We start from the raw sequence: 22564 nt of genomic DNA on the forward strand, positions 1-22564 counted from the left end.
ACTGTCTGCTGGAATGTTTGAGTATGTCATTAATGAGAGATTAAGCCAATTCTCACTAATGTAATACTGATGCTTGTTTCTTTATCTTGATTATTCTTGATAAATAAATGTAATAGTTTAAATACATTTGGGATCTACTATACATTGCGCCAGCGACCAATGAACTCCATTCGATAAGAAATATCGATTACACAAATAAAAGCAGGTACCATACAAACCATTTTTTTAAGGAGAAATCTAAAATTTGGGTTTTGGATGTAAGAGATCAATGTAGTCCTCTAGGGATGAGGAAAACCATCAAAACGTAGTGTTGCTTACAGACACCGATCACCCAAATATAAAAAATATATATAATGTCAACAGATTTAAATACTGAATTAATCGAAATGAATCGCACAGATTTGTCTCTGCTTAGTTTTCATTTAAATACACGATCCCCCACTAGCAGCAGTCGAGTGCCCTACATCTTTCTGACCCCGCCTGCTCGTGCGCGGGCCAAATACGGTCCGCCCAGACCCAGTGACTAGGTAACCAACCGTATTTATGTGTGTTTTTGAGATCCTTTTGAACAGCGACTGGCATCCCACCGCAGTCGCTGTCACATGGATGTGTAATATAGGCCATTGTGCCTTCATAGTATCGCGTTAGTCACTGGAATAATAATCTGCAATAATCGATGCGCGGACTTATTGGCAGCACCCAAGACCAACGAGAAGCCGAGAGTCGTGGCAACCTTATCGAAGCTCTGTGTCAAGACAAACAAGTGAGCTTTAGTCCGAACAGGGCTTAAGTGAGCTGGCCTGGAGCGATACGACTGGAATGTGGCTGTAGATCAGACTGTCGGACGCAGGTCTGGGATCAGGCAGAAGCAGGATGCTGAAGCGCGATTAGGGTGAGCGCACACGGCCACGTCTTCACTCTTTGTGCATATAAATGTTTTCGTTCCGTAAGGCTAGTTTAACTCCATGACAATGCGTTCGTGCAGATGACAAGACTGCTATCGTAAATGTGCAGTCATCTTGAACGTCAGTTACATAATGATATGCCTGTGGGTTTTAAATGCGACCATATGGCCTACTTCGCGCACGATATCTAGCCTGCCACCGGTGCAAATAGATATGTTAAGGTACATTTACAGTGTATCATTGATTCAGCCCACTTGAGCTGCTTGAGTGTTTATGGCTGCGGGTTAAAGTGATCGTGACTTCTGTTTACATGCAGCGGCGGGATGTTGACGTGCCAGACGAGAAACGACTTGCCATGTTCAAGTGCACTAAACAAACGAAGTTGACGGGAATAGCCGTATGCACGCGAACCGGCTCGGTGTCGCTACGTGTTCACTTGTTTATTAAAAGACGCATTTGATGTCGTTATTTTATTGTTTAATGACCTCAAGTACGATCATTTTTTTTTTTTGTTACAGAGAGTGTACTTAAATGGGAGATAACGTGTTCTCATGCAACAGATAGACATCACCATACGTCACCTGGTATATCACACTGGATGTGGTGAGAATGCCTTTTTTCATTGTAGTGCATTGTGGGTGTTATGCATCTGATATTTAACCACCATGTGTTACGTACCAGTTTTATTCGTATGATGGTTCATTTGACTTTCAAAATGTGTCAACGGTGGCCTGGAGCACTCGGTATTGAGTAGTGACACGTCACCCAGTTGTTCGCAGTGGTACATTCCTGTTGACACAGCATCACATCAAGTACCATTATGACTCACAACTGTGTGCACAATGCATTTGACTTTTTTAATAGAGTGGATGATTTGTCTAGATAAGTATAATTTCAGGTTTGTGGTGGTAACATTATTGACTCTATGCTTAGGTCAGATTTTAGGTGTTCATAACATTGTTAATTTGTATTTATTCAATTGGGGTCACATCTAGGGAAGCAGCATTGATGCATCTGGCATTTCAACCAGTGCATTTGTTTTTGGGGTTTTAAAGTGACAGTTTACCCGAAAAGGAAAATTCTGTTGTAATTTACTCACTATCTCGTCATTTCAAACATGTATCACTTTCTCGCTTCTGCTGGACAAAATAGAAGATATTTTGAAGAATGTTGGTTACCAAACAACAAAGGTACCCATTGACTTGCATTGTTTTTGTGTCTATACAATACAAGTGAATGCGTAGCGCCATTGTTCTGTTACCCACTTTCTTCAAAATATCGTCTTTTGTGTTCTGCAGAAGAAAAAAAGTCATACAAGCTTGAAATTTGTAAATTGACAGAATTTGGGGGTGAACTAAGCCTTTAATACCAGCTTAACGTCACATTTTCAAAATAAATCAGTGATGATACAGCACTGACATATATTACAGTACTTTCTACAAGGAAAACACCTCATTACACCTATGGATTACATAGTGAGTCAGATGTCATTTCACATGAATTTTAACTCATAACTGGACATGTTTGTACATGAAAACACATGCACACACGCAAACTCTGGAAACGCATTTGTTTTGAGAAGTCACAAACAGTCTGTTGTGTTTCAGTCTTTCGTATGTTATGCAACAGTTGTATTGATAACAGAGTTTAGATGTTGAGCTTGGTTGTGCAATGGTCTCTCAGTATTACGGAGTTGGCGCAAGAGAAAAGACAAAGGCGTACAGAGAAAGCGGAGGTGGGTGAGGTCATAATGCTATTAATCCACTAAACCGAAGCCACATGTGATGCAAAATCTCGTTAAATAACAGCATGCACAAACACACACTTGTTGAACTAGTAATCACATTTGCATTGTATTTCTGAAAAACTGAAACAGTTGATGGTATTTAACAGGACATTTTTGGAACCAGTATCGGTGTACCCTCTTGCACTATACCAGTTTGTTTGATGCCTGGGTATTGAACCCATGTTCTTTGCATTACATGTGCCATGCGCTACCTGTTAAGCTCCCAGAACCATAGACACATATAACTTGATGCCACACTCTAGCGCTCCAAGCACATAGACGTGTCCACCATCTTGGAACGGTCCACTGACGTCACTCACAGTTTGCTAGAATGGCCCAACACTTAAGGCAGCCATGGCTGTGAAAACCATGCGGATTTAAATTCCCCAAAAATGGGATAACCTTTCACTTGGTCATGTCTAAGTGTAGCAGATATCATTTTTGAGGTTACACAACAATCAATGTATTTTCATAATCATACATAGTCTGCTAGCTCTTGAGTGTTAACGGACCTTCTCGCACCATTCCAATATGGTGGACGACCTACCTAAAGCAGCCCATAGAAACAGATGCTAATGCGGCATCTAATTGTTATATTTATGCCTGCAACACTTTCTCAATGAGGGTGTAAAAGCAAAATTATGTCTTTTCCATAATATTCTGCAGGACAAAGTGTAAAAAATTTGATGTCAAGTTAAATGTTGTGTCTACCCTGCCTTAGGTTCATAGAGAGAACAAATATTTCATATTTTATTGCCTGTAATGTGTTTTAATTTTAGCATTCATAAAGTGTATCATCTGAATATCAGTTTAAAATCTAATACAGAATAAATGAAACACTAAAACTGTATGCACCAGGGCCTGTCATCTCTGATCAAGTCTGTTTACTAGTAAACTCTTCCCTAGCTGGCTGTGATACTCACTGGTGTAAGCAGTGCCATAACTTGTTTGTTTTTAGCAGTAGTAGAAAAGCTTGAAAAACTTTTGTTCAGCTGTTGGATGGTGCCAAGCATTGTAGTGAAATATGGTGTGGTAATCTGAGAAAAGCCTCGTAATTTCATCACATTATGCCTGCTTAACTGTTTCTATATAAGTAAGTAGTTTTACATTATGCACGTACGTGCCGATTGCCAACGAAACACAGACATATGACTTGGTTTCACTTACCCACCGCGCAGCCAATCTTGATGGTAAGCGGGTCTTCATATTGCTCGTTGGTTGACGTGTGGGCGGGCTATATCTTTTGCCTTGCAGTGGGGGTGCATTTCCAGGAGAATTACCCAATAAGGGACTAAGAAAGTTGATACGCAATGATTTATCATGTTAAAAAAAACGTTCCGAAACCTTAACGGCAGTCGGGGAATGTAACGAGCACAGAAATACTACGTTATACTTAAATTTTGTTTTTTTGACTAGTTGGACCATATTACACAGAGAAGCCAGCACGTTCAACATTGTAAATATGTCAGAATGCATGAAACAATGTTAAATCCCCCCTTTAAAACCGAAGATGTTTTGGGCCTTGATGACCACATATCATATCAGCATAAAAATGTATACTCTTCCCATCCAAAAAAAGTCCCCATCTGGCCAGTGCTATGATCTGGGATTGCTGCAGTTGGTCAGGTTTAGGTTCAGCAACGTTTTATGTGCCCAAAGAATAAGGTCAGCTAACTACTTGAATATACTGAAGGACCAGGTTATTCCATCAATGGATTTTTTCTTTCCTGATGGCTCAGGCATATTCCAAGATGACAATGCCAGGATTCATCGGGCTCAAACTGTGAAAGAGTGGTTCAGGGAGCATGAGACATCATTTTCATACATGGATTGGCCACCACAGAGTCCAGACCCCAAAGGGCTATTTCACAGGCAAATCAAAATTTCCCATGTTTTACTCGCCCTCAAGGTATCCTAACTGAATATGGTTTTCTTGAAGAATAATGCAGTCGGAAGTTATAATACCTTTTACTTCCAAGCGATAGAATGGGAGTGAATGGGCATGGAAGTTGAAGCTCCAAAAAGTGCATCCATTTATCGAGGAACTGCTCGACGTTCATTTTGAAGCCACAGGACAACAGAAGCTATAGACATCATCGTTAATAGCGCTGGCAATATGGACATTCTCCCAAACAAACGCACCGATTAGCTTCAGAAGACCATTGTTAAGACCGCGGAGCCGTGTCAAGCAGTTCTTTGATCGATGGATGCACTTTCTGGATAAAATTCTGGACGAAAATAAATGTTGTGACATTGCAGTAGCTTATCAAAACCATGCCATCGCGAATCCGAAAAGGCGAATTTTTGGATGGGGAGTTTTTTTTATTTGCTAGCGTTGCTTATTAACTGTTAATATTTTATTCGCGGTACGGGAGTTCAGTGCTGTACCTGCCGGGAATGCAGCGGACCAATTGTACTTTTGCCCCTAAGAAAAGCGGTCCTGACATGTTTGGGACTTTTAACTAATTGCAATTAAAAGCCGTTGTGCCACGCAATGTTTAGTGTTATACGTCTGTCTTATGCTATGTGTGAGTGTCATTAACAGTGACTAGATTTTGAAACCGTGTGTAAACAAATGAAAGTGTTAAGTTTTCACATGATATAAATTCATTCTTGTAGGCTAAAGGTAGGGCTAGTTACAGCTGTGTGTGTGTGTGTGTTTCTGTGTGCACTTGTATATCTATCTTTATGAGGACCAGTGTGAGTTTTAGACCAGCAGAGTGAGGACTAAGGACTTTCTGAGACCCCTTTAAAGGGCTGTTTGAGGGTCAAGACCTGGTTTTAGTGTTTAGGTTATAATCAGGTTTGGATTAGGTTTAGGGTGTGGGTTAGGGTCAGGTACAGGTACTCAGTTCAGACAGTTAGGGTTAGGGGCTAGATATTGCATTGCGTCAATGTATGTCCTCATAAAGATAGCTGTACAAACATGTGAGTGTGTGTGTGTGTGTTGTTTTACGTTGAGCTGAACACTCGGACAGTCTCTCTTTGGGCAGGATTACAGGGGTGATAGCAAAGGAACCTAATTCCGGATGTTTCTATAGCAACCAAAACATTTACATTACCAGATCAGTAATTGGAGTGATGAGTTTCTGTAAAACTAGAGCTTGGCCTCCGTCAGTGATTTTCACATCCTGTAAAATTCTAATAGCAATACATTGTAAAAATGTTGCAGTAAAAAACCTCCAAGCTGGTTAACTCGAAAAAAAAACATTATTATAAATATATTGTACAATATTTTTTTACACAAAATACTCTTTTTTTTTTGGAATATTTATCAAAACATTACAAATGATTTTGTGTAAAAATATGAAATTTTCGATTTTTGAAAGCAAAAGGTATGAATTACGATATATTTTGTTTAGAAAATCTTTAAAATGCTCGACAAGATTGTATATGTACTTTTAAAGTAAGAAGTTGTTATTTTTTTGTAATTTAAAGACAAGTCATTGTGAAATAACAAAAAAGGACTTTTACATAACTCCCTGTGTGACTCTTTACATTAGATGACATTTCATGTAAAAAATCATGTTTCTTCTTTCTTTTACGAGTCATCATGGACATCAGGGTGTTTAAAGTCCCATTAAAATAAAAAATGACAATTCCTATTTTTCCATGGAAATGTTTTATTTATTTTAAATAGATTATAAGTGTGGACCATTCTCTTTTATTTATTCATTTGCCCTCATAATCATAAATTAAATCTGAAATTGCACTTCCGCTAGTGATGCAAGTTGTCGGCTTGGGCGGAGCATCCGTTAACTCCTCCCCTTCAACTGTCATTCTGCTACCAGTTTCATTTCAAAAGGCTTTTATTATACATTCAATCAATTCGCAGTGAAAAATGCAAACCACACCCAATATTTTCTGATTTTAAATTCTGTTTCACTCGGAGAAGTGTCAGAATACGGAGGTTCACGGGGACTTTAATGTTGTTTTATTGATGTTAAACCAATATTTTCGTGTCATATTTACCCTGCACAGGTTAAGTATATCGATCATGTAATTTTCAGATTTCACGTAGAAGCATTGCTGACTTACTATGTCCATTGCCTTTGACCTTGACGGATTGCCTGTATGCTTGAAAACGACCCATTCTAGAATTTCAGCTGTGTTCCAACTGCTGTTTCTGCTTTGAAGTTTTTTGTTGCTTTAAACAATGTGTTTCCTGTGCACCAAACCATGTGATGTCAAATGTATGATCTCACTCTCGCCTTCTCTCTTGTCTCCCTGGGAGGCCCACAGTTTGCCATTTTGTAACAGAAGTACAAAAGATTAATATATGTGTCATTCAGATATCATTCACCCAGATTTTGCATATCAGGTCGATTTGTCTTAAGTGTTTAAAATTGTTTAAACCGACTATACTTTCTAGTTCTCTGCACAAATGGCCTGCGGTTCCTCTTCACCATCCATCTGTAGATACTGCGGGGATGAAGAGAAGAGCATGACTGATTCATTATGATGCAGTTATGCAAGTAAAGGTCCCATCTTTGTCCCCCACACACACACTCTCTCTGTTTGTCTTTGGGCCTCTCTCATTTTGCTCATTGCTGTAGTGTTCTTCTGCGGGCAACGTTCCAGGTTCATCCCACACACACATTCACACTGATCTTTTCCGGAATGGAATTCTGTTACTCCACACTGGGACTTGGGATGAGGGACAAACAGACCCAGCAGAGTTTGGCCGAGGCGGAAGACTGTTTTAGAAGCAGTCTGTGTCGCAGAGTACCTTCCAATTCATGAAAATCTGCTTGTGGAAAATGCATCAATAGGATGTTTGTGCGATCAGCGCTATCCAGAATATGTCGACAATTGTGCTTGAATGTCTGAGTTTGTATGTGTGTTCTGGATAGACTGAGATGGATTACACTTATTTTTGTTTGTTTAAAGGACAGATAATGTATAGTGTAGTTTCGGCACCTGGATAAGATAAAAGGAGTACAATAAGATGAAGGCTGAAATTTGGAAAAGCAAAGGGAACATTATGATACATCCTGAACTTGTTGAGGGGTGACGCATCAGGCTCAGATGAACATACACGCTGTTAAAGTCATCAGCCAGAATGTTCAGGAACTGGCTGTATATTCTAATCACGACACTGCCTAAAACACATTCACACAGTGTAATCTGCAGCCAACGCTTTCTGACAGTCCTGTAGGTGGGTTACCTCATATGATTGGTGCTGGGTGTAGGTGACTAACGGAGTCGTGAGAGAACGTAGCCCACAGAAACGGTCCCGCTGATGGGTATGACTGGACAGCTTGTACGGGGTGTAGCAGGTGGTGCTGGGTCTGTTTCTGTGGCCAAATACCATGCGTAGTGCCACTCATTGAGTACTTATTAATCACATACAAACAAATGACTATATCCATGGTTATTTATACATGAAAATCTGGAGTCAGTTGCTTTTTGGAATTTAAGGGGACACACAGTACTGTACACTTAACTTTTTTTTAAATCCGAAGTACACTTCTTAATTTACATTCCTTTAACGAAAGTATGGTAAAATTGTGTTTACTGTACTTTACTGCAAACACCATAGTTAAACTATTGATCTTTCCGTATCTTATTGGAGCAAAGTAGAAACAATGATTGATTTTGAGGAGAGGGGGTTGTTGAAAGGGGTGAAAACAAAGCAAAATCTGAGGTAGACACTTTACCTACATTAGTGTGTGTGTGAGATAAATTCAGTGTGTGTTCACAAATTCAACAACATGTTAGCCTGTTCCTGTTCACACATTGTGTGTGTGTGTGTGTGTGTGTGTGTGTGTGTGTGTGCGCACGTGCAGTTTAGCAGAACAGGGTAAATCGTGGACCAACAGCCAATGAATCATAAACTGTATTGTTTGTCAGTAATCTGATCATGTTTTTCCTCTGAAGGACATAATCATGACGTTGAACGACAAGGTGGCAACCCAAGGTGCATTTGGTTGTGAAATGGCAGCACAGGTGTCCATCAGCGCTGTGAATGACTTTAAGTGGGCATATTCACTAAAATGCCTTAAGGGACTGAAGATGAGTAAAGTAAAGCTTCTCAGTGTAAATGGAAAGAAGTGCAAAGTAAAGGGATGTCAAGATGGAGGTAATTAACAAGCTGGAGAGGAAAAACGATTTATAGAAGAACGGAAAGAGAGAAAGATTCAAATAAATAAAGCGAAAGTCTAGGGAAAAGGGAAGTCAAACTCAAACAATGGGATAAATTGAAGGCAGACATCCCAAACAGCTGTGTCTGATTAGGTTACCATGGTTACGTGGGTCCGTCCCACTGGCAAGTAACAGGCGAGGGATGAAGTCAGAATATCAGCACGACCGATAAAGATAGGGTGTGGTCGATTTTGAATGTAGTCATGTCTATGTCAGGTAACCATCTGTAAAGTTATTATTTCAGAGTGGGTCACAAATCTCAGCAGTATAAAACCTCACTGGAAGATATTTTATGATGGCATTTGTTTACTTGGAACATTCAGTGCTGAATTTGATCCTTTCACTTGAAATAATTGACATCTCTGACCAGTAGTGCCATGTCATAAATCAAGGCTATTAGCAAATATACATAGTTCATTTTTTATTGTTTGTGGAATAATATTTTGTCATGGTCGAGCCATATGGAACAAATCAGGAGTTTGCAAGTCAAATTCTTTTGTTCGGTATACTGCCATCTTTGTTTAAAACATAAATTGCAGGCTTCTTTACGTACACACCTTCTGTGGGGTTCAGAAAATGATGTCAAACTGCTATATCGTACCGGATACAGTAACTCAAATTATGAATCAATTTTATAAATTTACTTTACGGAGTGTTAACTGTGATTAGCCTTAAGTGCTGATATGGCGTTAATAAATAAATTAAAAATAAGATTACCATTGTGAATTATGGTAATTTAGGCACTTGCTCAATAACAAATTTGTTTATTTTAATTTAAATAAAAATCTGGCCGAGAATCCTGTAGTCTGAAGCCTGGCTCAGATTACTGGATTCTCGGCCAGATTTTACCCAGATTTTCCACTTCTAAGAATCTTTAAAATAGATTATCCATGGCCTCTATCGGGTCCAATGTTCGGTCCAGATTATCATATAATGTGAGGCACTCACAGATCAAATCTTACACTTCCCCGATAAACTCCGAGAACAACCAGGGCCTCCCCGATTATATCAGCTTGTTGAAATGTGGCAACATAACAAATACCTCTATAATATGTCTTTAAAATTGTCGCTTCGCAATGTCCATTGTGTTCTGTATTTTACATAGTGAACACGAGCTGATGCTTCCTCACACAACTTTATTTAACTGCAACCAGAAACAACATTCCTGCATGACCCCCAGTTGACATAATATTATACTACCACTAGATGTCGTCATATTGTTTACATATGCTTTCTGGTGAAATCGCGTGATACGCGTGTCCTCTTGTACGAAAATCATAAAATGATCTTGTAGTGTGTGATGGGACAGAAATGTCAAATATTTTGTTTGACCATGGTTAAGATTTTAAATAAGAGAATCTATCAAGAGTCTCTTTATGTGTGTGCTGCAACCAGATTTTATTATCTGTCAGGATATTAAAACTCCTGTAATCTGAGCCAGGTTTAAGGCAGGTTTAACACCGTGTCTAAAACAATAGAAAGCATCAGAACCTAGTATAATTTTACATTTTGTCCACACTTTATGTGTCATTGCCGCATCTGGTGTAGACATAGTGTTAGTGTACATTTTTAAGAGTAGTCTTAATTTTCATGCATGTAGTCTGTAAAAGGAATCATGGAGTTTATTTGAAGACTCGTCCTGGAATAAGTCATATCCTATACTTTCTTAGACAGTCATTTCAAAGGGCCCTTCTAAATGAGTTGAAAAAGTGTTGTTTTGTCATACTGCCACATGAACAGCTCCGCACGGGGAGATCAAAAACCTCACTACCAGTTCGCTGATTACTGTACAGTCAGCTAACCCTCATTATCCTAAGCACATTTTGTTATGCACACATTGACTGTCATGCTTTTTACATGCAAATGTATGTGACCATAGGCTATATGATGCCTATTGCTTACCTAAACTAGCTGGATTCCGTGCATAAACACAATGGATGTTTTAATAACTTATGTGTATGTGTATTTAGTTTGTTTTCATTCCTCAGGTTGCAGTGGGGTGGTGATGCTACAGCAACGCTTAAATGAGCCACAGTTCTGATTGGCTCCTGGTCTGTTGCTATGTGTTCCTATTGGTCAGTATGCAGTCTGGCCGACAGCTGATATGGGTTGATTCTTTTCATTGTTATGCTCACAGACAGGAAGTGGAAGGTCTTAATTACTGTTGGGTCAATGTATAATGAACAAGGTTGTTCCTCCGTATGGATCTTCTTTCTCTTTCCGTCTCTTTGACACTGGCAGGAATTTTCTGTCTTGTTTCAAAGGGGTTGTCGTGAGCAGAGCTAATCTCAAGATTTGTATCACAAAGAAAATAGAAAGGAAGTCAGTTATTTATGTTGGGCTGTTTACAATGCACAGCAAAATACTTGTCAAAGCAGCTTTTTCAGGTAAAGATTGTGGTATCAATGTATCAAATTCCACAAGGTCCTCCCTGAGGCTTTTCATTTTAAGTGACAATTAATAATGGCTATGTAGTAATATTATTATTATTATTATTATGTTGGCCATTTCACAAGATATAAACCAACAAAGATCAAAATGCACTTCTTGTTTTAGTTTTTTATCACTACTCAAACATTAGAACAAATAACAACCAACAGATTTAGAACTGAATTGAAATGTGAAGCGAACATCTATAAGACTTTTATAAAATGAAAACTTAACCTAAAACAGGAAGTACATTAGGGAATGACAGTTTTGTTTATGTCTTGCAACATTGTCCATTTTAATGTCTACATTTAATTCAGTTTAATTTGTAGACCCTCGAACACCATGTCTACACCGGACTCAGTGCGGCAGGATGCGACAAGAGACAATAGAATGCATTAGAACCCACTTTAATTTAAAAAGAATTCCACACTGATTGCAGTGCGCCTCGTCCAGTCTAGACACAAGGCTTGTTCCACATGATGCGGCACTGCAAGATCCGACTGGGCGGGTGACTTCAACGTACCATGAGAGTGATTTTAAAAGCCATAAAAAGTTTGCGTAGAATCGCTCTCGTGGTACTTTGATGTCATCCTCCTGTCAGATCTTTGGGCACTGCATCAAGTCAAACAAGCCTTTGCAGGGCACACTTCATATCATTTAAGGTTAAAAAACTATTGACTTTTGTCATTATGGATTAATATTTGGTTGCATGTCTAAAAATATGTCACGCAACATTAACTTTTTATGCTGTGTTAGCTAACGTTGTTAGTTATACAACTAGCAGTTAACTAGTGACCAGAGATTAAACATAAAGGATCTGTTTGTCATTCGTTTTCCTTCAGTTGCCATAATTGCATTAATAGAAAGGGAGAGGGAACAATGAAAAGGCTCATGTTATGTATCAGGACTCAGGTTTGTGTTCAAGTAGTTCCCAGTCAGCAAATGAAGAGTTTGGTTCCAAAATGAATTTCTGTTTTTAACATTTTTCAAAATCATTTTTTGTGTTAGTCAGCTGTGTTTTTTACTTATTATGGCTTAAATCAAAACAAACACACTGCTGTTTGATTGATATTATTTGGAATACACAATAAAAAAAAATGATTTTTGAATCCGTTCTCTCATTTCGGACTACTTAAGAAAGTGTTCCCTGACCCATGATTCTAGCAGCCGTGAGCCATATACTGTAATAAAGAATGACATGGACCTTATATGTCATTTTTGTTTGGCCGAGTTCAATAAATGACTGACGGCCCTTATGTGGGCCACCGGTGGCTGATGACCCAAACGCCAGAATTCTCCCAGAATTTAACCATATTTACACCACACAATTTTTTTAATATTCAAAGAGTCTATATTTTGTATTTTTGTACACTTAAATGTGTGAAGAGTAAACTAATCTTCCATGAGTAAATTCACCAGTTACATCGCTAATAAAGTGATTAAAAATTAACATAATTTACTCATTTAACAGTTCTCCTTCTGGGGTTATTCCCAATGTCTTTGGGGATCTTTTGAAGGGAAAATCTGTTGGGGAAAGTGTGTACATTAGAAATCTTTTACATTATTGCATTTTTCATTTAAACAACAATTAAAAGACAAAACCCGCACTGTAAAACATGTATTAGTCAATTTGAGCCTAGTTTGTTCTGTCTGGAGAGTGGAGATTCCATTTTTCTGATGAGTGTTATTTCGTCATTAAACCATTATAGCTGAGGAAACCCCACTTTTTTCGAATTTGATAGCTTTTACAATTAACAAAATCCTTAATCCTATGCAATACTGATAAAATGCAACATATTTCAATAAAATAACTTTAAAATGTCAAAATATTACTTACCTTAACATGAAAAGTTATAAGGAAAGAAGAGAAAAGTGCTGTGTAGAATGTGTAGACTGCAGGACACACTTGATTTTGGTGTGAAGTTTAATGTGTTTTTCTAATTACAATCCAAATATCAGTCACAAGTTGATGTTTCCCACTGTGTGCTATATCTTAAAATTATATGGTTCTCATGTGTTTATTGTTATCTGGGCCATTTACCCCAAAATAAGATGTGAACTAATTAAACATTCCCGCCATTTTTTAATTTATGGCAAAACGACTATGGCCCATATTTTGCTCATATATGTCCTGCCATATCTAGGCCAGATGTGACAGATGATTTTCACATGTGGCCCAAATATGCTTGCTTTCTGATTTGCATTTGCAAATGTTTTCCATTGTTACAGTAGTACAGGGGCATCTAAAGCATCTTCTTTAAACATGCTTGGATTCTCTTTCTGATGAGTTTAAGTCAGGCCTCTTAACTGGAGGTAATCCTGTCAGTTTGTCCACCCATTGAGTTAGCATGTACAATTCGGCAATGTAGTTCCTTCTGTTAAAGTTAACTTTTTCAAAAACATTTGCTGTCCCAGACAGTGAGTGACCTTACATATTTAAATTTAATAAATGTATAATTTTTTTCCAGTCAGTGTCAAAAAACAATCTAACAAAGCATGCCACCTAACCTTAGTAAAGCGGTCAAGGGCCTCAACCTAAACCACTCCCACAAAAACGTGTTACAAAGTTTACTAATAAAATGGTATCTATACATCCATTTTCGCCTTGTTGCAAAGCAGCTATACAGAAATGAAGCCAGTAGTGACTGTAGTAAATAGATATAATTTTGAAAAATAACGAAGACATAGAATACATGGGATTATTGTAGTTTTGTAGCTTTGTGAGGGGCCTCCCATTGACCAATACAAATCGGTCGTGGTGAAGCCCAATGGCATGACAAGCACCACAGACCGAAGGGTATCAGAACCCCAGACGAAGCCCAACCAGGCATAAATTTACCAGCAATCAGTAACCCGGAGACTACAAAGCAGCAGAAAGGAAAATCTTGTCCATCATTTAGCAGGCCAAAAATGAGATGTTGAAAGAAATACTGGAGAAGATGGGGGAGATCATCCACACCTATGTATGGGGTGGAAAGTTTTGGAGTGAAAAGCAAGAACCCAAGGTCAAAGAAGGAGACGACGGGCCGACCTAAATCCAGGAAGAAAAAAGAGATTGACTTACTTCTGAGAGAAAGGAGTAGCCTGATGAAACCATGGAAGAAGGCCACCGAAGATGAAAGTAAGGGCCTAGAGGTACTACTACAAGGCGACATTAAAAGTTGCCTGGCCTCGCTGTGAGGAGCAGAGAGCTTGAGAAAGCAACATAAGAAAAGGAAGCGAAACGGGACCGCTTTCTTCAAAGATGCTTACAAGTTCGTCAGTAGAATCTTGCAAGGAGAAAACTAGGACCCTTAAAGTAACTATAACAGATCTTGAGGAATAACTATGTAAAATGTATTCCAACAATCAGAAGCATGAGCCAATCTCCATTCCATAGGACATGCCACCAATTCAGCTACCAGAACACCAGGTGGACACAAGCCCCCCTAAATGGAAGTGAAGTTCCATAAAACAGGCAAGAACAGCTTTAGCTCCTGGACTCAACGATATACCATACAGGCTCTACAAGAAGGCTTCTGGACTTTTGTACCTTTGGAGATTAATGGCTGTGGCATGGAAAAAGCAGGTGATACCAAAGATCTGGAGAAGGGCAGGAGGCATTCTGATCCCAAAGGAGAAAAACTCCTCAACTATTGACCAGTTTCGCCAAATTAGCCTCTTGAATGTGGAAGGTAAGATTTTCTTCAGGGTTGTGGCCAATAGACTCTCAGTATTTCTGAAGAGAACAAACTTCATCGACACTTCAGTGCAGAAGGCATAGGGTTTTTTTCTGGATGTTTGGAACATGCTAACATTATCTTGCCCCAGTTGCAAATGGCAAAAAAGGAGAAGAAAGATCTGCATGTGTTTTTTCTAGATCTTGACAATGCCTTTGGATCAGTGATACATAAGCGGCTGTCGACCGCATTTGACTTCTTCCACGTTCCAGAGCAGGTAACAAAGCTGATTAAGGCATATTTTCAGGATCTCCAATTCTGTATTACCACACAGGATAGTACCACCACGTTTCAAAAGCTGGAGGTTGGAATAATGGCAGGTTGCACAATTTCACCACGGGATTTCAGAATGGCAATGGAAATAATAATTTAATTTAAAAAAATGGGTTGCGCCTATCTCCAATCAGGGCATACATGGATGACATGACAACCATCACAATGACCAAAGCATGTACAAAGTGGCTTCTGGATAAACTCCTGGAGAACATCCCGGGAAATCCTACAGCATTTCCATTGTCAAGGGCCAGTTTACCAGCAACATGTTCTGTATAAAGGGCGAGCCCATACCAACGGTCATGGAAAAGCCCATCAAAAGCCTTGGACTGTGTTACACCGCGGACCTTAAAGACGCCGAACAGGTAGAACAACTCAGGCACGAGACAGCCAGTTTCCAAAAACATCATTTCCTCTGTTCATATTCTTGACTGCACCCCTGTCATGCAAAAGGCGTGAGAAATGTCATATTGGAAAATTCAAATGTGCTGAAATAGTGGGATTATAACACCTAGTCCTATTAAACGAATTTTAGAACAATCTTCATTTATGAATTCTATCTGAAGTTTCATACGTTTTTTTTTTTTTAAGGGCATTAACGGTAAAATGAAAATTGTCTATAAAGTCCAACCGTAAATGTTTGTTTAGGTATGTGGTGTGTCCTTTTTTGTTGGTACAGTCCTGCCTGTAACTGAATGAATTGTATTTTCATATTCAACACAAATTTGATCAGGATTTTTGATGTTTTTGCTGCAGGGTAGAAGTGCATTTTCATAAATTAGAGGACAAGGAAAGGAACATGCAAATGAATGAGCTGAATACACCTGTGTTCTGTAATAAAAATGTTCGAAACATGCTGATTGTCTAATCTTCTGTCAAAACAAGTTGCCATTGATTAGACTGAATGAATATCTAACCACAGTACAGTTTTTCACTATCCTTTAGTACTGAATGAACCACAGATGTAAAAGAAAAAAACAGGGGCATGACTGAACATGCAGTGGAGGAGGAGGAGAAGGAAGTGGAATTAAAGAGAAGGGAAGAATGGCTCAAAGAGAAGAGACTGAGCCTCGTTTGTGTCATTATAATTCTGAACCCGTAAACTTGAATCTTAGATGTAGGTCTGTACTGCAGGGGAAGGATTAGACAAACATTCTTCTGTACGTTTAGTTTGTCTAGCTGATTCTGTGTTGATTTTAGAATGTCTTGTTGTCTATTATCGTGTTCACATGAAGTTTCATTTCTGACAATGCATGTTTTTTTTAAATGTATTTATTTGTCATATTCTCTCTTACAGGTAGATTCCTGTGGACGGGAGGTGTGCCCTGATTGTGGGTGCATCCCGACACCTCCCACTTCCTGCAGTCACTTCCCTCCCTATAACCTTGCTCCGTCCTGCACTCTACGTTCACCATGACGTCTACCTTGCAGACTCTAGCTTTTAAGCTGGCCCCTCCCTCTAGAGAGACCGGAAAAGAGCAATTGGACACCTGTAATGATGGCGTGGGACAACGTTACGAGGTGGTCCCCTCAGTTGTCTGCTCGATGTGCTGCCTTTTTGGAATCATCTATTGCTTCTTTGGTGAGTCTGGACTTTATGTTTGAAAACTTGTACATTTTCTGGTTACAGTGTTTATTTATGAATTGCTAATACCAATATACAATGTATTTTGTAATAACAGCCTGTCGTTGAAGTTTGTCAATAGAGAATGTTATTGTGGTGGACTCAGAGTTTAATCCTTAAACCTGTGTTTTTTTCTTGCTTAATATGTCAAAAATTGATGAGGTTCTGAATAAGGTCATAGTTTGTATAACTGTTCTGCACTCCGCTTAAGACTGGGCATGCAAGAGGGCATATTTTCCTTTATTCTTTGAAAGTTGTAGTTTACTCCAAATAAGAATTCTTTGATCGTTTCCAAACCAGGATGACTTTTCTCCTGCTCCAAAACACAAAAGAAGATATTTTGAAGAACGTTGGTAACCAAACGACATTTGCCCCCATTGATTTCCATTATATAAACCCCAAACCACTAAAACATTTCTTAAAATATCTTTTGTGTTCCTCAGACTAAAGAGTCGTAAAGGTTTTTAACACCATGAGGTTGAATACATAATGACAGAACTGTTATTTGGGTGAACTATCCTTTTAAAGAGATACGTCATCGAAGGTGAGTAAATGATGACGGAATAAAAAAATTTGGGTGAAGTATCCCTTTAAGCCATACTTCCTCAAGTTCAAGCCTTACTATGGTGTAAAGATGAAATATTTACGTTTACACATTTGGTGCTTTCATCCAAAGTTAACTCGGTGAGGTACACTTTTTATGTGTAACATACATTAAATCTGACTGAGAATCAATCGCTTTTAGATTTTTTGCACCTGACTTAGTGGTAATTTGCTGCTAAAATAAGTTGTTTTCTCTCACTTTTGCAGTATTCTTGAGCTGTGAAATCCACCACTCTGATTTCCAGCATCTCGTATTAAGCTATTTTTGTCTCTTGTCCCTCCTACGCGTCGCTTTTAACATATTCTGTTCACACTCTATCATTCACAGGTTACCGCTGTTTTAAAGCTGTACTGTTCCTCACGGGTCTGATGTTTGGCTCCGTGATCATATTCTTGCTCTGTTACAAGGAGCGCGTATTAGACACGCAGCTGACCATTGAGGCCAGCGTGGGCATCGGCCTAGGTATAGGAACCCTGTGCGGCCTGGTGACCATGCTGGTACGCAGTGTGGGCCTGTTCATGGTTGGGTTGCTCCTGGGCCTGCTGGTGGCTATCGGAACCCTGATCGGCATGGAGGAGCTGTCGTCCAATCCCCCGCGCTCTGTGTGGGTGCCCCTGGGCGTGCTGCTGGGGCTGGGCATGCTGTTCGCCGTCCTCACCCTACAGTGGCAAAGATGCTTCACAACACTCTCAACAGCCGTGTTTGGGGCTGCCGTTATAGTCGTGGCCACAGATTATTTTGTGGAGCTCTTCGCGCTGGTGAGATACATATATGAGAGGGTGAAAATGGGCCCCCGGGAGCCGGTATGCTGGATGACGTGGGTGGTCCTGGGAGCCTGGCCTGCTCTCGCCCTGCTGGGCGTACTGGTCCAGTGGAGAGTGACGGCGGAGGGATACTCCCACACAAAGGGTGAGTCAGGAACAGAGCGGGTGGAATATATGACGAGGAGAAGGTTTTACGTATGCATGTGTAGCACGGCAGATGGTTCCTGTCTGTTGGTGTGCTGTCGGGCTGTGAGTAATGATCACAAAAACAATCATATGGTGTAGACCGTCATTTCATAGTGTGTGGATCATGCTCTCTCTGTCTGTCTCAATAAACTATGTGCCGACTATCCATTCAGGGAATTCATTCAGGGTTGAAATGTTTAACTTTTTTCTTGAAAAGAGGCACTTTGTGTTTTCAAGATTTGGCACTATATCAGTTGTTAACAAACTTTGATAGTATGAAAAAAATCCTTGTGAGTGCATTTCTGCTCCGCGTGCTAAAATGCAGTCAGCGAGCAGAGGCTAAGACGAACGTGCACACAATCCTATCAATGGTCTCGCAACTCTTCATCACTTTTTTTGCTCGTCGAGTTGACTTTTGAGACTTTGGAGGCGGGACAATGGCAGATTTCTTTGCTCCTCTGATTGGTCAGTTTTAACATGCAGTCACCGATAGTATCCGACTTCAATCTTTCCCGTTGTACAGAAACGTTCTCAATTGGCATAACTCGATACGTGACCCTGATTGGGTCCCTGATTGGCATGGGTTAAAATTGGGTTACAGTGCTATGTATGCACTTGGCTTTATGGATCAACACATTTGCCATCTTAACAGGAAGTTAAAAAATTAATAGTTTGGTAATGTGTATTCATAATATAATATAATTGCATAATTGCTTTTGTACTGTTGATCATTTTCATGAAATTGTTATAAAATGGGCATTCATGAACAGCTTCAACAGTATAACTCAAAGCACAAGTTAGTATAAATTACAATATGATGTACTCTCCAAAATGTAATTTAAATTATTTATTTTTGAAAATATCAAAACGGGTTTTACCAGTAGGCATTATCAATTTGATTAGATAACTCAAATTAAATGACTCCAGGACATTTCATTCTATTATTATAGTATTTTTACATGAAATGTAAGTTTAACTATATTGTATAGCATAAATTTTGTTGACTGATAAATGAAATCAAAATGTCATTTTTTAAAATACTAACACACAGCTAAGGCAAGGTAATACACTAAACATTAGGTAAGATACAGGTTGTAGTCTGTAGGTGACTGCATGTTAAAAGTGACCAATCAAAGGAGCGGTGTCCCGCCTCCAAAGTCTCAAGTCAACTCGAGGAGCAAGCAGTAGTGGCGTTTACCACCATGCAAATGCGTAGGGCCCCGCTAGCTTAGGGGGCCCCGTAGTGGCTAAAAGTGGTACAATCATTCGATATTTTTGATGCCTTATTCACCTGTGTGCGCTGCGCCGAATTAGTCAAATGATTCTAATATCAGACAGGTTTGACTCGGTGGAAAAACAATCAAAACTTCTAATTCAGCTAGGACGTGGGTTACCCCTGCTATGACACTCAGGCAGTTCACTTACAGGAACAATATTCTTTATATTATATAAAGTAAGTCGTGGAGGAGATAAATTGACACAGTGGAATGTCAATATGTGATTTTTAAGACATCTTAAAATTACTCCTGTCTGATATTGTAAATTATATTTTGCTGTTTTTAGATGCATCTGCTTAATTTTTATGATAATTAGACCCTGGCTCCATATAGCGCTAAAAGCAAACTGCATAGTATGTTTTATTGACAAATGACAGACAAAAAGCTCAATTTGGGTTGGTGTAATCTTTCTTACAAGCAGTAGAATGGGGTGCAATTTTTTGAAGCTCTAAAAAGTGCATCCATCCATCAAAGAACTGCTCGACATGCCTTAGTGGCCGTAACAAAGGTCTTCTGAAGCTTATCGATGTGTTTGTTCAAGAGAAATATTGCTTACAAAATTGCCCAATTCACTTCCATTCTACCGCTTATAAGAAAAATAATACATGGTATTATAACTCAGACTGCATTATTCTTCAAGAAGAAAGTCATAATTCAGTCAGGATTAAAACATGGGGAAATTTTGTTTTGCCTCTGAAATATCCCTTTAGTTTGTGATGGATTTTTTATAAATTACATATCGAATATGAAATACGAAAATACGATTTATAAGAAATTAGAATTTTAGATTTAGTTTTTAGAAGAACTGTTACTTAATTGAATGTCACTCTCTCAGTTATGATCAGTCGTCAGCAGCGGCGAGTGCAGCTCATGCGCATTCGGCAGAAGGATGAAAGGAGGGAGTGTGGCAGGAAGAAAAAGCGGAAGCAACAGCAGAACTCGCACAACACACATGCTGCCAAACCCCTTCACCCGGAGCCCGCTTACCGCAGGAAACCCAACCCTGTACGCCGCTTTGATGGGGATGTGCTTTCACCTGTGAGTCCACACATGCACACCCGCACAAAGTATCTATCCGTCTAAAAATACCTATGAATAGTCCTGACAAATCTAATTAATGTTACATAATCTAAAGGATATTTTATTGTAATATTGATAATATTTATGTGAACATAATCAATTAATCTCTGTCTTTTCTCTTTTCCAGAGTTATATCCAGAGTTTCCGAGAGAGACAGGTGGAAGGGCGGGGTTATCCAGTGGGCGGGCTTGTGGCTGCGGGTCACACGAGTGTCGATATAGACTATGACTGTGGGTCTACCGTCCCCCTCACTGCTGGGGTTGGACCACATGTTCGGGTCTGACCTCACTCACATAATCGCAAACAAACAGAAACTGATCAACAAAAACATATTATGCTACTCTGGTGCTGACCTAACCCTGACTCACTGTCTCATACACTCACACACACACTATCATCCAGCAGCTTTTCCAGATCAAAACTATTATAGCACTTAAAAGAGAAAAGATGCAACTCAAACATTGGACCATAGTTGCATCCCTGAGCTGTTTTCGAACACACATGCAAGCATACTAGCACACGATAACATTTTGCTGAACGTGTGTTTGCATAATATTATAAGGTCAGTAGTGACAAATCATGCTGGGCTCCATTCTGTCAATATATTTTTTTAATAACGTCAAGTCGTCAACTGTTGTTAAATAGTGTGTTGCCTGTTAATCATAACTGCGTTTCTTCTTGTGAGGAATTCCTCAGTTGGTGCTGAATCTCGTCTTTGTATTACAAGGCTGACAGCCCCCCCACGCCCCTCAGTAAATTTTGTGTATTTCACCAGTCAAGTGTCTGTACTGTAAGGTCCCACATTCCGGCCCAGGATAGTACCAAATACCAATGCGCAGGGGTGCCTTGCTTTGAGACTCCAGTAAAAGAAAACTTCTTAGCCTTTATCCAGGAAGACTGTAGGGCAAAGAGCCATAATACTGCTGATCAGAGCCACCAGGTCCACTCTGGGATGCGGAGATGAACGTCTGGTGAAGAATCGAATTGAGAACAAGCAAGATACGAAGGAATGAGAGTGAAGATACTCAGGGATGATATGAATGTTATGGATAGTCAACAAAAGAAAATTTGCTACATTGGGGGAAAAGCTAAAAGGACAATGACATAATGGACGTTTCCCCCTTTGTGGCAAGCGTACGTACAGGGATCTCACCATGACTGTTCAGTTACCGCTGTGTATAAAACTAGTTTGCAGTGCCATCCAAGGGAAGATTTGTAGTGTCCTCGAGGGCATTATAGTGGAGGCTGCCCCTGAAAGGTGCAAACTTTCTTTTAAAAAGAACCCCATAATCCCTTGGGGCAAACTGCATGATATAATGGCCCGCACTTTTTTTTCATGATGCATTATCGCACCTGTCTGAACAATTGAAAAAGGAGATCATGTTCTCTCTTTTTTTTATCTGCAAAGCAGAAACATTTATGTTATGTACATAAAATGCACATTTAGTGTATCCATTTCAACATGGCCTCTCATATTTATTAGATATTAGTTTATTTCCTACTAATTGTTCAAGGGTGCTGAGCCCTGACATGTTTATGAATGGTTATATTTATTAGTTTTGTTTGTTTTACATAATGAGTCATTTTCTACTTTCTGTCTGATAACAGAGTGTGGTATCAAAGACAAAAGTCTTTCCAATCAAGCAATGAAACCTTTTGACAATCTGACATAAACAGTTTTTGTTTTTCTTCTGACACTGTACAACAGCATGTGTTTGTATGGGCCTGGTTATTATGGTAAACATTGTGAATTCACTTTGTCTCTTGTGCTC

General features: G+C 39.3%; 1 protein-coding gene across 3 annotated transcripts; it reads left to right on the plus strand.

The window, feature by feature from the left end:
* Positions 1-500: 500 nt before the first annotated feature.
* On the plus strand, positions 501-22552 carry tmem198b (transmembrane protein 198b). Of its 3 annotated transcripts, XM_056749902.1 has the most exons (6): positions 501-892; positions 1424-1508; positions 16555-16839; positions 17813-18394; positions 20548-20750; positions 20920-22552. In XM_056749902.1, exons 3-6 carry the CDS (start codon positions 16671-16673, stop codon positions 21073-21075), a joined length of 1110 nt encoding a protein of 369 aa, XP_056605880.1. In that variant the 5' UTR covers positions 501-892; positions 1424-1508; positions 16555-16670; the 3' UTR covers positions 21076-22552. The 3 variants fall into 3 exon arrangements, with proteins under 3 accessions (XP_056605880.1, XP_056605881.1, XP_056605882.1); XM_056749903.1 differs by lacking the exon at positions 1424-1508; XM_056749904.1 differs by lacking the exons at positions 501-892; positions 1424-1508 and adding an exon at positions 16295-16417.
* The last annotated feature ends 12 nt before the right edge of the window (positions 22553-22564 follow it).

Source organism: Triplophysa dalaica, chromosome 6, assembly GCF_015846415.1.
Source record: "Triplophysa dalaica isolate WHDGS20190420 chromosome 6, ASM1584641v1, whole genome shotgun sequence".
Taxonomy (NCBI): domain Eukaryota; kingdom Metazoa; phylum Chordata; class Actinopteri; order Cypriniformes; family Nemacheilidae; genus Triplophysa; species Triplophysa dalaica.